Below are 12117 nucleotides of genomic sequence, written 5' to 3' on the forward strand. Positions count from 1 at the left end.
GTAGGCTCTGCTTCTGGAGGGTTCACGGGGCTGCGGCAGGGGACGGTCCCTCCCCACCGGGCTGCTCGGGTCAGGCCTTCCCCAGATCCAGCGATCTCAGAGAGACAGAGCAGCCCCGAGATGGAAGCCAAAGTGTTTGTCTCATAACTCACTCCCTCGCCTCTGCTGTGGTTTTATGGTTCACACTGGTCACCCCGTGGAGAAGAGAGCAGTACCTGCGTGGGCCTGGGTTCTTCATGTTCGTGCCGCATGAGAAGCCTCCAAGGAGTGTCCCTGCCCCTGAGCCCGGGTGTGGGACTCCCAGGCTGCCCAGACCCCTCAGGAATGTGTCGTTTGTGGAAGCAGGGGTGGCGGGTTGCAGCCCGGAACCAAGCCATGCCAGGTGTGTGTTGTACAGGCAGAGTGGCTTTTCACCTTGAAATGGTTGCAGACCAAACACACGGAAAGCCAGAGAAAGAGAGACCATGTGATGATCCCAGCATGGCCCGCAGAGCCCGTGGCGTGTGCCCTCTGCCCTCCTCCCAGGAGTCCGCAGCCCGAAGGGCCATCCCAGCTGGTGGTGCAGCCCTGGGCACGGGTGCAAAAGCTTTCTCACCCTGGCAGCCCGTGCACGCCACGGCTGTGCAAGTGCTCAGGCCTGAGCCCCGTGCTCTCTGACCTCCGAGGCGTCCCCACCCTGTGGTCAGCCCTGCCCGCAGCCCCTCCTTCTCAGGGGCCCCCCGTTGAGGGGGTGAAGGCTGATGAGCCCCTTTTCTTCAATGACTGTGCCCGGTAGCCCTGGGCTGGGCTGGTGCCAGCCTGGGGTGGCAGCTGAGTGTCCCGTTGGTCCCAGGAAGGCGCTCCCGCTGTGCCCATGGGGGACGTGCCCACCGCCCCACCTCCTGGCTGGGACTGAGACGGGACTCCTGGTGACACGCTTGGTGGCTCTGAATGTGTCATGCAGCTTCTGTGGGCGGTGAGGGCTCCTCCTGTTGCCTCTTGCTTCTGGGCAGTGCTGGGGCCCTTGGCGCAAGCTCCTGGCCCCGTCCATGGCCACTACGCTCTTCTTGAGCCTGAAAACCCTGGCCTCGGGAGAGCCGGGCTCTCTGTCTCCGTCCCGGGGCAGAAGCAGAGGCTGAGGCTGAGCTTGCGGGGCCTGTCCTCGGGGATCGTGGACGTGGCTCGTGGGGCAGGATGTGGGGCCACTGCAGGGTCCTGGGGTCTCCTGGAGAGGCTCAAGCCCCCTGTGGTCCCAGACTCCTGGGCCCGCTGACTGTTCCCCTATGTAGAGCCGCCTTGCAGCCCCTGAGCCCCAGGCACAAGGACCGACAAGGGGCCGGCTGCCCTGCCATCTTTGCCCTCCTCAGGCCTGCCTTCCTCAAGCCTGCCCTCAGGCCCAGGGCTGCATGGGCAGTGTCTTCCCTCTCCTGCCTCCCAGGCGCTGTGGCTTGCGGAGCTCCTGCAGGTACCCGCCTGGTGGACGGGCACAGTCTGGGCAGCGGCCCAGCCCTGACCCCGCCCCACTGTCTGCCTGCCCCGGGCTTCACCCTCGTCCTCGTCCTCCGCCCGCCGGGCATGATGGTGCCTGCCCTCAGGAGCTCAGGCATCTGGAGCAGCCCAGCCTCTGCCAGTGCTGGGTCCCGGAGTAGTCCCCCTCATTCAGCCCTGCTCCCTGGGCTGAGGCCTCCCTGGGCTCATGGGGACCTTGCAGACATCCGTGGCGAGTGGTGGAGCTGGCTGAGGCCAGCCTGATCTCTGAGCAGCACAGCGTGCCCTTGCCGAGTGCATAAGTCCTCCTGGGGGTGCCCCTGGCCTGTGGAGGAGGCTGCTGTAGGTGGCGGGCCTTGTCCTCTGGGGACCTGTCCACAGCTGGGACGTGGAGCTGGATGATACACACACACAGCTTGGACGTGGACCTGGATGATCCACACAGACGCACAGATGCACACACACTCGAGTTCCTGGCGGCCAGTATCCATTATGCATGTTTGCTGACTGTTACTTGTCCACAGCTGGGACCTGGAGCTGGATCACACACACACACACACACACACACACACACACACAGGCACACATGCATGCACACACACACACACACACACACACACACACTCGAGTTCCTGGCGGCCAGCGTCCATCACTCTTCACGTTTACTGACCCTAACATATCAGCTGCTCCCCCCTTGGCTCACTGCCTCCGTCGGGGTTCCAGTGGGGTGCCCATCAGTGCCCTAGTCCTGCGCCCTCGAGTGGGGTGTGGCTGCCCATACTGGGGGCCGTGCAGGACTTCCAAGGGTCTCTAGACCTCCATCGCCATCATTGAAACACCGAGGCTCTCTCTCTGTGGGTGGGTGCCGTCCCATCCTGAGGGGCACTGTGCCCCTCGCTTCACCTAGGTCCGGCCCACCCTCCTGGGGGAGCGGGCACAAGGGAGAGTGAGGTGCAGGGGTGCCCCGGGGCGGGGCGGGCCGGCTGTGGTGTGGGAGTGATCAGCTCCCCCATCCCCCTGACTCAGAGCAGACAGGACCTGCAGGATGCAGGGGCCACTCCCCACAGGGTGACCAGACACCCCCTCCCCAGGCTTAGTAGGGAAGAAGGGCCCCGGCGGGCACCTGTGGCTGGACCCCTCCTCTGCTCCGGGGGGGCCAGGTCTCATGCCGCTTGTCCCCAGCAGATGGGCTCCTGGTGCCATCTGCGTGTCCTCCTCTCCAGAAGCCCTCCAGAGGTGGCGCCCTGTCTCGCTCCCTCCTTCCCCTGCCTGGTCGAGGCTCTGGCCTGGTCTGGCCCGTGGCCTCTCCTCAGGGCTGTCCTCAGGATCGTTCCCCCTACACATTCCAGCTTCTCCTCTTGCCGCCCTGCAGGCCTCATGACCATCTGGGTGCGATGTGTTATCCAGGGAGGGGACAGGACTCCTGGTTACACTCTCCTCTGGGGCCATTCTCCCTCCAGGGGCCCCCACCAGGCAGGCTTTGAAACCCGGGATGGCAGGGTAGACTGATGGCAGGGAGGACCGTCTGCTCTTGGCAGGCTGGTCCAGGCAGCAGGCAGGAGAATCTGGGTGAGTCCAGGTAGGGGATTGGTGCCTGATGGGCCGGCAGAGGTGAGAGGGGGCTTTCTGGGAGGACCTCCCTACCTGGCTCCCCCCAGTGGTAGGGGACTTTACTGAGCTCCTGCCTGCCCTGGGGAGGGGCTGGGGCTAGTTTCCAGGGCATGGGTATGCTGAGCCTAAGGCCAAAGGCCAGCCCCAGGGGCAGTAACAGTGACACCCTCCTTTTCTTTAGTTCCTTGGGGAGGTTCATCCTCGTGGACCCACGGGCTTGTACCCACAGGCTTGTACCCACTCTTGGATGGCTGCTTCTTCAGTGCTGGGACTAGCCCAGTAGAGTGGTCAAGGTCGGAGTGGTCCTAGATTGTGAAATGCTGTCTGCTACTTCCCCTAGACCTGGGGGCGGGGGGAGGGTGCGGCTGATGTCAAGGGTGGCATCAGGAGCTCCCCCTGCTTGCCATACCTCCCGGGCACTTCTCTCTGTGCTCCACCAGGGATGCTGCTCAGGCTGTCTGGCAGGGTCCCAAGCTACCAGCTCAGTTGCCTCATCCAGGGCCTCCTAGGCTCCTCCATGTCTGCCAACCACCACTACCATCCCCCGACTCCGCTCTGGTGGTACCTAAGATGGCAGGAGATGTCCTGCACGCTAGGAAGCTGCTGCCCCCTGCTGTGCTCCCAGTACCACTGCAGCCCATGGTCCAGGCAGGAGCCTGGAGGTTGGTCTCAGAGCCCTGGAAAGCCCTAGGTGGGGACTTGGAAGCCTGATGTTTCTTGGGGGCTCACGGAGCCCTCAAAAGCTTTTGGCTGGGGTGCCCAGAGCACTTGGAGGCATTCAGGCGCCCTTATGGGGGTCCAGGGCCTTGGAAGCAAGGCTAAGCCTGGCGGGAGTCTGGAGGGAGGTCCAGAGTCCTCAGGAGAGCTCTCTGGGAGGAGGGTATCTCAGTGCCCTGGAGCAGTGATTTTGAAGCAAGGCCCTCAGAAACCCTCCGTCTGGTGCATGGTGATCAATGGATGTCGTCACCCATGAGAAATAAAAGGGGGAGACTGTGTCACCTGGGAGGCAACTCTGTCTCCCTTCAGACACAGCAGTGGTTGCCAAGCACATCTAGCCTCCCCCTCGGCCCTGCAGATGGACGATCTGAAGCCCGGAGGGGACCATTCCGTGCAGAGGCCATGCCATCTCTCTCCCCTTCCTCCCTGCAATCCCTCCTCTCCACCAGGACCCCGTGGGTCTCCCGCTGCACAGCCACCCCCAGGAGGAGCACTTGAGATCACTTGCCGAAATGAGATGTTGCGCCATGCCCCTGTGGAGTTCTGATGCCCTGACGATGGGACTCCTTGTTCTCCCACCCTCCAGTTCACTAATTTGACCACCTGCCCCTGTGGTCACAGATGAGCAGGCCACACCTCTTGCCCATGCCCACCGCCCACCACGGAGCATCCGTGTCTCAGCTCTTGGTCTAGGATGGCATGAGACAGATGCTGGGGGCTCAGGGGTGTCCCGGCCACAGTGGACTGGGTGCCACAGGAGTCAGGTGGGAGTGCCTAGCAGCAAACGAGGGAGGCTGGGGCTCTGGGAGGGGTGAGAATATGAGAAGCCATTTCTTTTTGGTGTATTTGAAATGCACAAAGAAAGCCTGTTGGTTTTAGGAAAACGCCCACCCCATCCCACCCCATAAAAGTGCGGAGACTAGGATGCAGCAAAAAGAAGTGTCCAGAAGCTTTGGTAGAAAGGTTCCAGTCTGGCCCTGAGCAGAGCTTACCCAGCGGCCATAGACAGCGGAGAGCCCCAAGGCTCAGGAGCCCATGGTGCACGTGCAGGTGAGAGGGCAGGCCCTGCCAAGTCCTGCCACCTGTACGAAGGAGCCCGTCAGAGCTGAGATGCCAGGGTCCCACCCAATGGTGGCCCAGGGGGTGCCTTTGCTTCCCTTTTGTGTGCCTGTTTCTCCAGACTTTACTGCCCTCTACAGGCAGTGCGGAGCCCAGACGAACAGTGTGGCATTCTACCCCATGTTTCCTTAGCACTTGATGTTAAGTGAGTGAAAGTCGTTCAGTCGTGTCAGACTCTTAGCGACCCCATGGACTGTAGCCCGCCAGGCTCCTCTGTCCTTGGGATTCTCCAGGCAAGAATACTGGAGTAGGTTGCCATTTCTTTCTCCAACTCGATGTTAAAATCACATGTAAACTGTGAAAATTGTTAAATGCCCACAGCAGAAAACCTTGTGGTAATACCCAGGTGAGGAACTGGTTTACTAAAAGGAGATGAAACATTCCAGAGGACTGAGAGCCTTCCCCTGTCATTAGACAACCAGCCTTCCAGCAGCCCATCAAGCAGATGCCTCATTTCCTTCCCATCACTCTGCCCTTGGACACCACAGTTGGTGTCTGCTGGTCCCAGTTGAAACACCCAGAACTGACACGGTGCAAGCAGCCTCACCTGCGTTTCCCAGTGGGCTCTCTGTGTGACTATTTTTTATAAGCACTTACAAGAGCTTCTGGTAACATGTCAGGGAGCGGGCACCAAAAGCAAAACATAAATGAGTTTATGGGTTGCCTATGATCCCTATCTCAGGCTCAAAGGACGAAAGGATGAACTGACAAAGTTGGATGGCAATTCTGGAGACCCAAGGCCTGGAAGCCTTTAGCAGGGGGGCAGCCCAACCCCTCCCCATGTTAAAGAAAAGAACCCACACATTAAAAATAAATGGTCTTTTATTGTGTCCACGAAAACAAACTCAGGGTGGCCTTTGGTTAATCCCCCCATGAGGTGACGACAAATAGGAGGCATGCGATGACCAAAACCATGTTCTCCTCTCCAGGAGAAGGGTCTTGCCCTCCTAGGCCCGAAGGGTGACAGGCAAGCAGGGCCAGGAGGATCCAGAGGCAGGCCCACCCAGGTCCACCATGCCGCAGAGGGCCCAGGCCTGCTGCCTCCCTGGCAGGACAGGGCAGGGGTCAGCAAACATTGCCCATGTCCTGGTAACCCCAAGCTAGAACACACAGAAAAGCCCCAACCCCCCTCCCCCAACAAACACTGATAAGGCAGTCAGCCAGGGCTTCCAAGAGGAGCCGGCCTCCAAGGTACGAGGTCAGACCCTTAGGGCTCTGCCCAGAAAGGGTTGCCATCCTCGGCCTGCATGGAGTAGTAAACAAAGAGCAGGAAGGCAGCAAAGACCAGGAACAGCAGCACCTGGCCCCAGAGCGGGACCTGGCGATCCTGGCTCAGGCCGGCAGCCCCAGGGGCCTGCTTTTCAGGCCGGATGGCTCTGCGGGTGAGCCACGAAGGGGCCGAAGATGAAGATGAGGACACACTCGAGGTGGAGGAGGATGTGGGATAATAGGACAGGCCCAGGGAGCTTCTGGAGATGTTGGAAATAGGGCGGTAGTGTGCAATGTTCTGGTAGGCACTGTCCCGGCCATACAGGAGGCGTTCCCTGAGGCAAAGAGTGCAGTAGGTAGACCAGGAGGGCTTGAGTCCTGAATCAGCCCCAGCCCCTGGCTCGCCTTAATACTCACCGATCCTTGCCTTCCTCTTCCAAAGAGAAAAGATTGTCATCACGGACCTACAGAAGTGAATCAGAATGAGAATACCTATTGACAGGGTCGGTGTAGGTATGACAGGTCATACCCTCAGTCCAAACTGCCCTTCCCAGCCTGTTCTGAACACTGATTAAAGGCCTGGGCCCTGCCACCCTCCAGACCCCCTTCTTGGTCCTCAGCCTTATGTCTGCAGGGCCGTGCCACTTGTCCCGGCTGCCTGCATCCTACTTTCTGCCCCAGAATTCTCAAAAAGAGCTCAAACCTAGATCCCAGACCAGAGCCAGGGCACGTCCTGGGCACACTAGTCAAAACAGTTCTGACAGCCCCTTCCCCCACCCCAAAGGTCTTGACCAGGCAGGTGTCTGCAGGCCCCACCTCTCCCTGGAGGTTTCTGAGCCACCATTTGTGCCCAGTGGTTCCCTTGACTCATCCAAACCCCATGAGGACCCCCTCAGGTTGTACCCAAGTACAGGGTGCCCGACAACTCAGCTCACCTGGCGGTGAAAGGGGTCAGCATCTGAGAGTGAAGCTGAGGGCTGGCGGAAGCCCTTGGATGTGCCCATAGACTCAGGCTCCCCGTAAGTCCTGGTGGTCAAGTAACTCTCCTCATAGTAGTCATCATTATAGCCTTAGGAAGGGGGGGGCAGCGGTAGCAGAAGGGGCAACGGTGTCCCCACCTGGCCCGATGGCCCTAATCTGAATCCCATTGGGGGGGGGGGTGCTGCAGGGCTACTGCAGGACGCATGGGGTTGAGGTCTCAGGTTCTGGCTGACACTGGAAGGAAGGTGTCAGAGTGCCCACCCCACCCCTGCCTTACCCTTGCTCTGGTAAAGTAAGGCGTCCTCTTTCTTGGGCAGATCATACATATCCGAGTCCACGGACGCCGAATCTAAGTCTGAATGGGGGAGGGGCTAGGACCATTGGCCCACAGGGGTCCCCTCCCGTTTCCCCCGCGCCCCTTCCAGCCAGTGCCCTGGCCACACCCCCGCGACCCCTTCCTCAGCGTCCCCCAAACCGTGTCCCCAAGGGCGGCCAGGCGGGGCCCTGGGACGGGAGCCTCACCCGAGAACCGATAGGAGAAAGAGGATGCGGACGAGCTCGGGGGCGAGAGCCTCCGCCTCTGGGTCTCATACTCGAAGATTTTCTTTTCGTAGAGCTTGCGAGTGGAACCTGATCAGACGCGGGGCACAGGGCGGTCAGGGAGCGGGCCGAGAGGGGGCCGCGGGGCTAAGCGCGGGGAGCGGGCCCGCCCTCCGTCCACCGCGTACCGACGACGGGCCCGTGTGGGATGTTGTACTGGCGCAGCACGGCGGCCAGCTCGGAGTCCGAGAGGACTGCGTAGTCGTCCATGGCGGGCAGCGGGCGGCGGAGGCCTGGGGGAGGCCTGGGCCTTGCAACACCGGCCGAGAGACGATGGCCTCGGAGCGCGGCAGGGGAAACAGGAGTGCCTCGGGAGCGGCTACGCGCGCGTCACGCCCGCGTCACAGTCTCGGTCTCCGCGGGCAGCGCGCGCTGTGCGGAGCGGGGCCGGGCCTCGCAGAGAGCTGCCAGCGCAGATTGGTGGAGCCTCGCGAATGGGCGGGGAGGGGCGGGGCTCCCGAGCCCAGAGACGTCACACGCTGGCGCATTTAGGGCTGGACCCCAGCGAGGGGGCGGGGCCTGGGCGCGACGGGAACTAGCTTAGACCCGCCCCGGCTTGGGAGCGGGGCGGGGCCCGCGAGCCGCGACGTCACCCGCTCGGCTATTTGGGTCAGAAGGGTGGAGGGGCGGGGCCTGTGGCCATGCAACCGGCAGAAACTGGGCAGGATGCGGGAGCTGGGCGGGGCTGCGCGCTGGGCGGGGCTCGCCCTCCCTGAGTCACGTGGAGTCCGCTCGGTCTCAACTGCCCCTCTGCTCCAGCAATTGCGGGTCCCTGGCCGCGCCCCAGGCGGGCGCGTCGCCGGCGGCTGCGAGAAGGGGCCTGATCCGAAGGGGCAAGCCCTTGGAGAGCACGGGTCCAGACTAGGCGCTGCTGCACGCGCAGTGCGCGCGCGCGCCACACCAAGGAAGCCTGTAGCCACCTGACCATAAACCGCCCCCCAGAGCCCCAGACCCCCTGCCCCAGCACGCCTTCCCGCTCTGCAGGATCCTGGCCTGCGCCCGCCGGTTCCCACCGCCTCCCTCCCTCCCCTTGCACCCCAGAGGAAATGGGGCACTGGGCCAGGAGGCCACCGGCCCTCCAGGAGCCAGCAGCCTTGGAAGGGGCCCGGGCATGCCAATGGGCACTGGCATGGGGCGCCCTGTGATGCCGAGATGGCGGGTGTCTGCCTCACCCACCGGCAGTGCACCAGAGGCGCGAGGGGCTTCCCCACCGTGGCTGGGATGGCCCCTGAGCCCAGCGTGACCCAGGAGGCTGCCAGAGGGACCTGCCCCAGGCTTCCGATAATGCACTCTGAGCACCTGGGTCTCAGTGGGCTTCAGGGTCGTGGGAGTGCAGAGGGAGCCTCCCAGACAGGGGGGCCAGGGGACTGAGGGGGGCAAACCATGGAAGGCAGCCAGGGCCTGTCACAGGGAGTTGGTGAGAGCCTTGGTCAGGAAGAGCTGTCCCATGAAAATTAGGAAGAAGATGACAGTGACATTCTAACAAAGCCAGCCAATGGAATGAGGGGAAACTTAAGTGCCTCTCCCGGAACTGAGATGAAGGCTGGCAGACTGGCCCAGTTGGTGAGGGTCACAGCCTCGGTCTCAGCAAAAGTTCCTTCATGGGGTGGAGAGAAGATAGGGCCCTGGTTTAACCACATACGAAGCCCCTCCTCAAGGTTGCTGTTGGCCAGGTTTTAGAAATGAGGCTTTCTCCATCTCCCAAAATATGAGGGCCCCACGCATGCATGGTCGGATGAGGGGCAGCGCCCCCAGGCAGGGCAAGGGTCTTGCTGCTTATCTCTGAGCAGGGAGGGAGATGGCATTTGGGCTCTGGGCTCCTCAGAGCCGGCTTCACGGAATTTGGAGTTTGGGCCAGATCAGATTCCCCAGCACCTCTCTAAGCCTTCTTTTGCAGTGCTGGCCCCTGTCCCGGAGGCCAGCCTCCCCTTGCCAACCCCCGCCCCATACAGACCCAAGCCGTTTCCTTATGAGGTCAAGGAATTCTAAGTTTGCCTTCTCCTCTGGGAGCACCCCCTCCCCGGCACCTGCCTTGGCCCTTTGCCTTTTATTTCCCTCTCCCCCAGTTGCCCCACTATGAGGTCCCACCACAGATGGCACCACATGGCTGACCTGTGATGGTCTCCTGCACATGAGCCCACCTGGAGCCCCAAGCCAGCCCCACTGCAGGCAGACCTGTCTCAAACCACTAGAAACCAGGCAAGCCCTTGACCATCAGAGCTGAGAGGCCCTTGGCACTGCCACAATGACATCGAGGAGGAATTAAGGGCCCAGAGAAGGAGGGGACTTATACAGGGGCACCCAGGGCAACAATTCATTCATGGATGTTCCCCTAGCCAGTACCTAGCCCTCGGGGTCATAACCTGGACAGCGTGGCCCACTGGGGATTCCGAGTCAGCAGAGGAGCTGTTAGTGGAAATCTGGGGCCTTGAGGGGAGTCTTCCTGGGAAGAGTGGGCAGAGTTAAAAGCAAGCATTTCTTTGGAACTTTGGCTGAGGCGAAAAGGGCTTGGAAGCCACTGATTCCAAGTCAGTAACAAGACAGTTTCACCTTTAAGGACTAGGATTCTAAGCAATAGATTATGTAACTTGTGATCCTAGCAACATCAAAAAATGTAAGGAAAAGTAATATCAACATGAATACATTTTTCAACAGGTCCAAGGAGACATTCACTGAGTGATTAATGTTTTAAGATCAGAACCTGAATCCTTTGGTACAATACAAAGCTTACTTTTTCCCTTTAAGGATGTTAAAGATCCTCTGGGTTTGGCCTAGCAGTCGAATGCTTTAAAACATGGCTCAGATGGTAACAAAAGTTGTAAGATGGTGACTAGTGTGAAAATGACCGTTTGGAAGGTTGTCACAATCAATATATAGCAGGGAATGGTTAGCTGACCAAAAACCTCTCAGGTGACACCTTGTGTTCCAGTCCTAGGACACGTCAGTCTGCCTTGGGACAGTCGGCATGGCAGCAGGAATGGAGCTGCTTCTAGTGCTTTTGTGGAACCTTCAACACAAGGTGATGGTTTAGTCGCTAAGTCCTGTCCGACTCTTGAACCCCATGGACTGTAGCCCACCAGGCTCCTCTGTCCATGGGATTTTCCAGGCAAGAGTACTGGAGTGGATTGTCATTTCCTTCTCCATCAACACAAGGAGCAAAAGCCTTTGTTAAAATCTTTTACCAGGGAAGAGCTGGTGCTATATAAACCTTCATTCCCCCCAGACCTGGAAAAGTAGAGACCCTGAGTTGCATGTGTCTCAGGGGTGTGGAGGGAGGGGAGAGAGAGAGTAAAGAGAGGATTAAAACGGAGGTGGGGGGTCCTGAGATCCAGCCATGAAGCCATCACTTCCTTTCTGCTACCCCAGCTATTGTACACTGATTCCCATTGCAATGCCTCTGGCAGGTGGGTGTCCCTCCTTGAAGGATAGCCTTGGCCATGAGCTACCTTGTGGACCTAAACTGAGACTGCTCATCTATCAAGGGAGGATAACCCACTGCCGTGAGGGGCGGAGGGGTGGATCCCACTAGATGGGGCGGGGAGAAACAGAGACCGAGGCCACTGCTAGGCGATCTCACCTGGGGTCAAGGTGGAGAGGTCATTGCCAACAAAGGCAGCAGTGGCTGCGGAGAGGCCTGGAGGGCAATCAGTGCCTTCCTGTTAGTGTGCAGCTGTAGATATCAAACTACGTTAGCAGGTGACAGCAGACTTCTCCTTTCTTCCCCCCTGTTCCTTCCTGCTTCTCCCCTTTTGCCTCCCTCCCTCCCTTCTTTTTGGAGAAGGAAATGGCAACCCACTCCAGTGTTCTTGCCTGGAGAATCCCAGGGACGGCGGAGCCTGGTGGGCTGCTGTCTATGGGGTCACACAGAATCAGACACGACTGAAGCGACTTAGCAGCAGCAGCAGCTCCCTTCTTTGCTTTTTCTCCTTTAATGAAGTAGAATAAAAGAAGAAAGATCAGAGTGCTTTTCAGGTGGTAAGGGACAGTCTCACTTCGTGGAACGTTTATTTCAGCCATTTGTGTCGATCTGCGTGTGTGCCTGCAAATATTGGCTCAGGATGTAAGATGCAGTTCTTTGTGGGGGTTGTGGGCACAGTGAGAAGACACTGCTTTGTGTGGCTTTCCCCGAGGAAGTGACATTTGAGCTGAATACGACGCTGTTAATACCAGGAAATGGGCACACAGAAGACGAAGAGGGAGCCTGGCAGTGCCAGGGTGTGGCTGTGCCCACCTAGTTCCCCAGACGCTTGGCTCCTCGGCTGCACCCCACTGTCCATGCCCAGGCCTCAGGACTGCAGCTAACTGTGCTGCTGAGAATTCAGTCCACTTCTGTTGCTTGCTTCCAGGCCAGGCCTGGCACTGGGCAGGGGCCAAACCCATGCCAGCCCGGGATGTTGTTTGGCTTGTCTTGGG

General features: G+C 59.8%; 1 protein-coding gene across 1 annotated transcript; it reads right to left on the minus strand.

Annotated features, from left to right (window-relative positions):
• Positions 1–5718: 5718 nt before the first annotated feature.
• EMD (emerin) lies at positions 5719–8038 on the minus strand. The gene is made up of 6 exons (XM_027963104.2): positions 7833–8038; positions 7627–7734; positions 7382–7459; positions 7059–7192; positions 6541–6587; positions 5719–6458 (listed from the first exon to the last, which is right to left on the minus strand). The coding sequence occupies exons 1-6, from the start codon at positions 7912–7914 to the stop codon at positions 6122–6124; spliced, it is 786 nt and encodes a 261-aa protein (XP_027818905.1). The 5' UTR covers positions 7915–8038; the 3' UTR covers positions 5719–6121.
• Positions 8039–12117: the final 4079 nt, after the last annotated feature.

This window comes from Ovis aries, chromosome X (assembly GCF_016772045.2).
Source record: "Ovis aries strain OAR_USU_Benz2616 breed Rambouillet chromosome X, ARS-UI_Ramb_v3.0, whole genome shotgun sequence".
Lineage (NCBI taxonomy): Eukaryota > Metazoa > Chordata > Mammalia > Artiodactyla > Bovidae > Ovis > Ovis aries.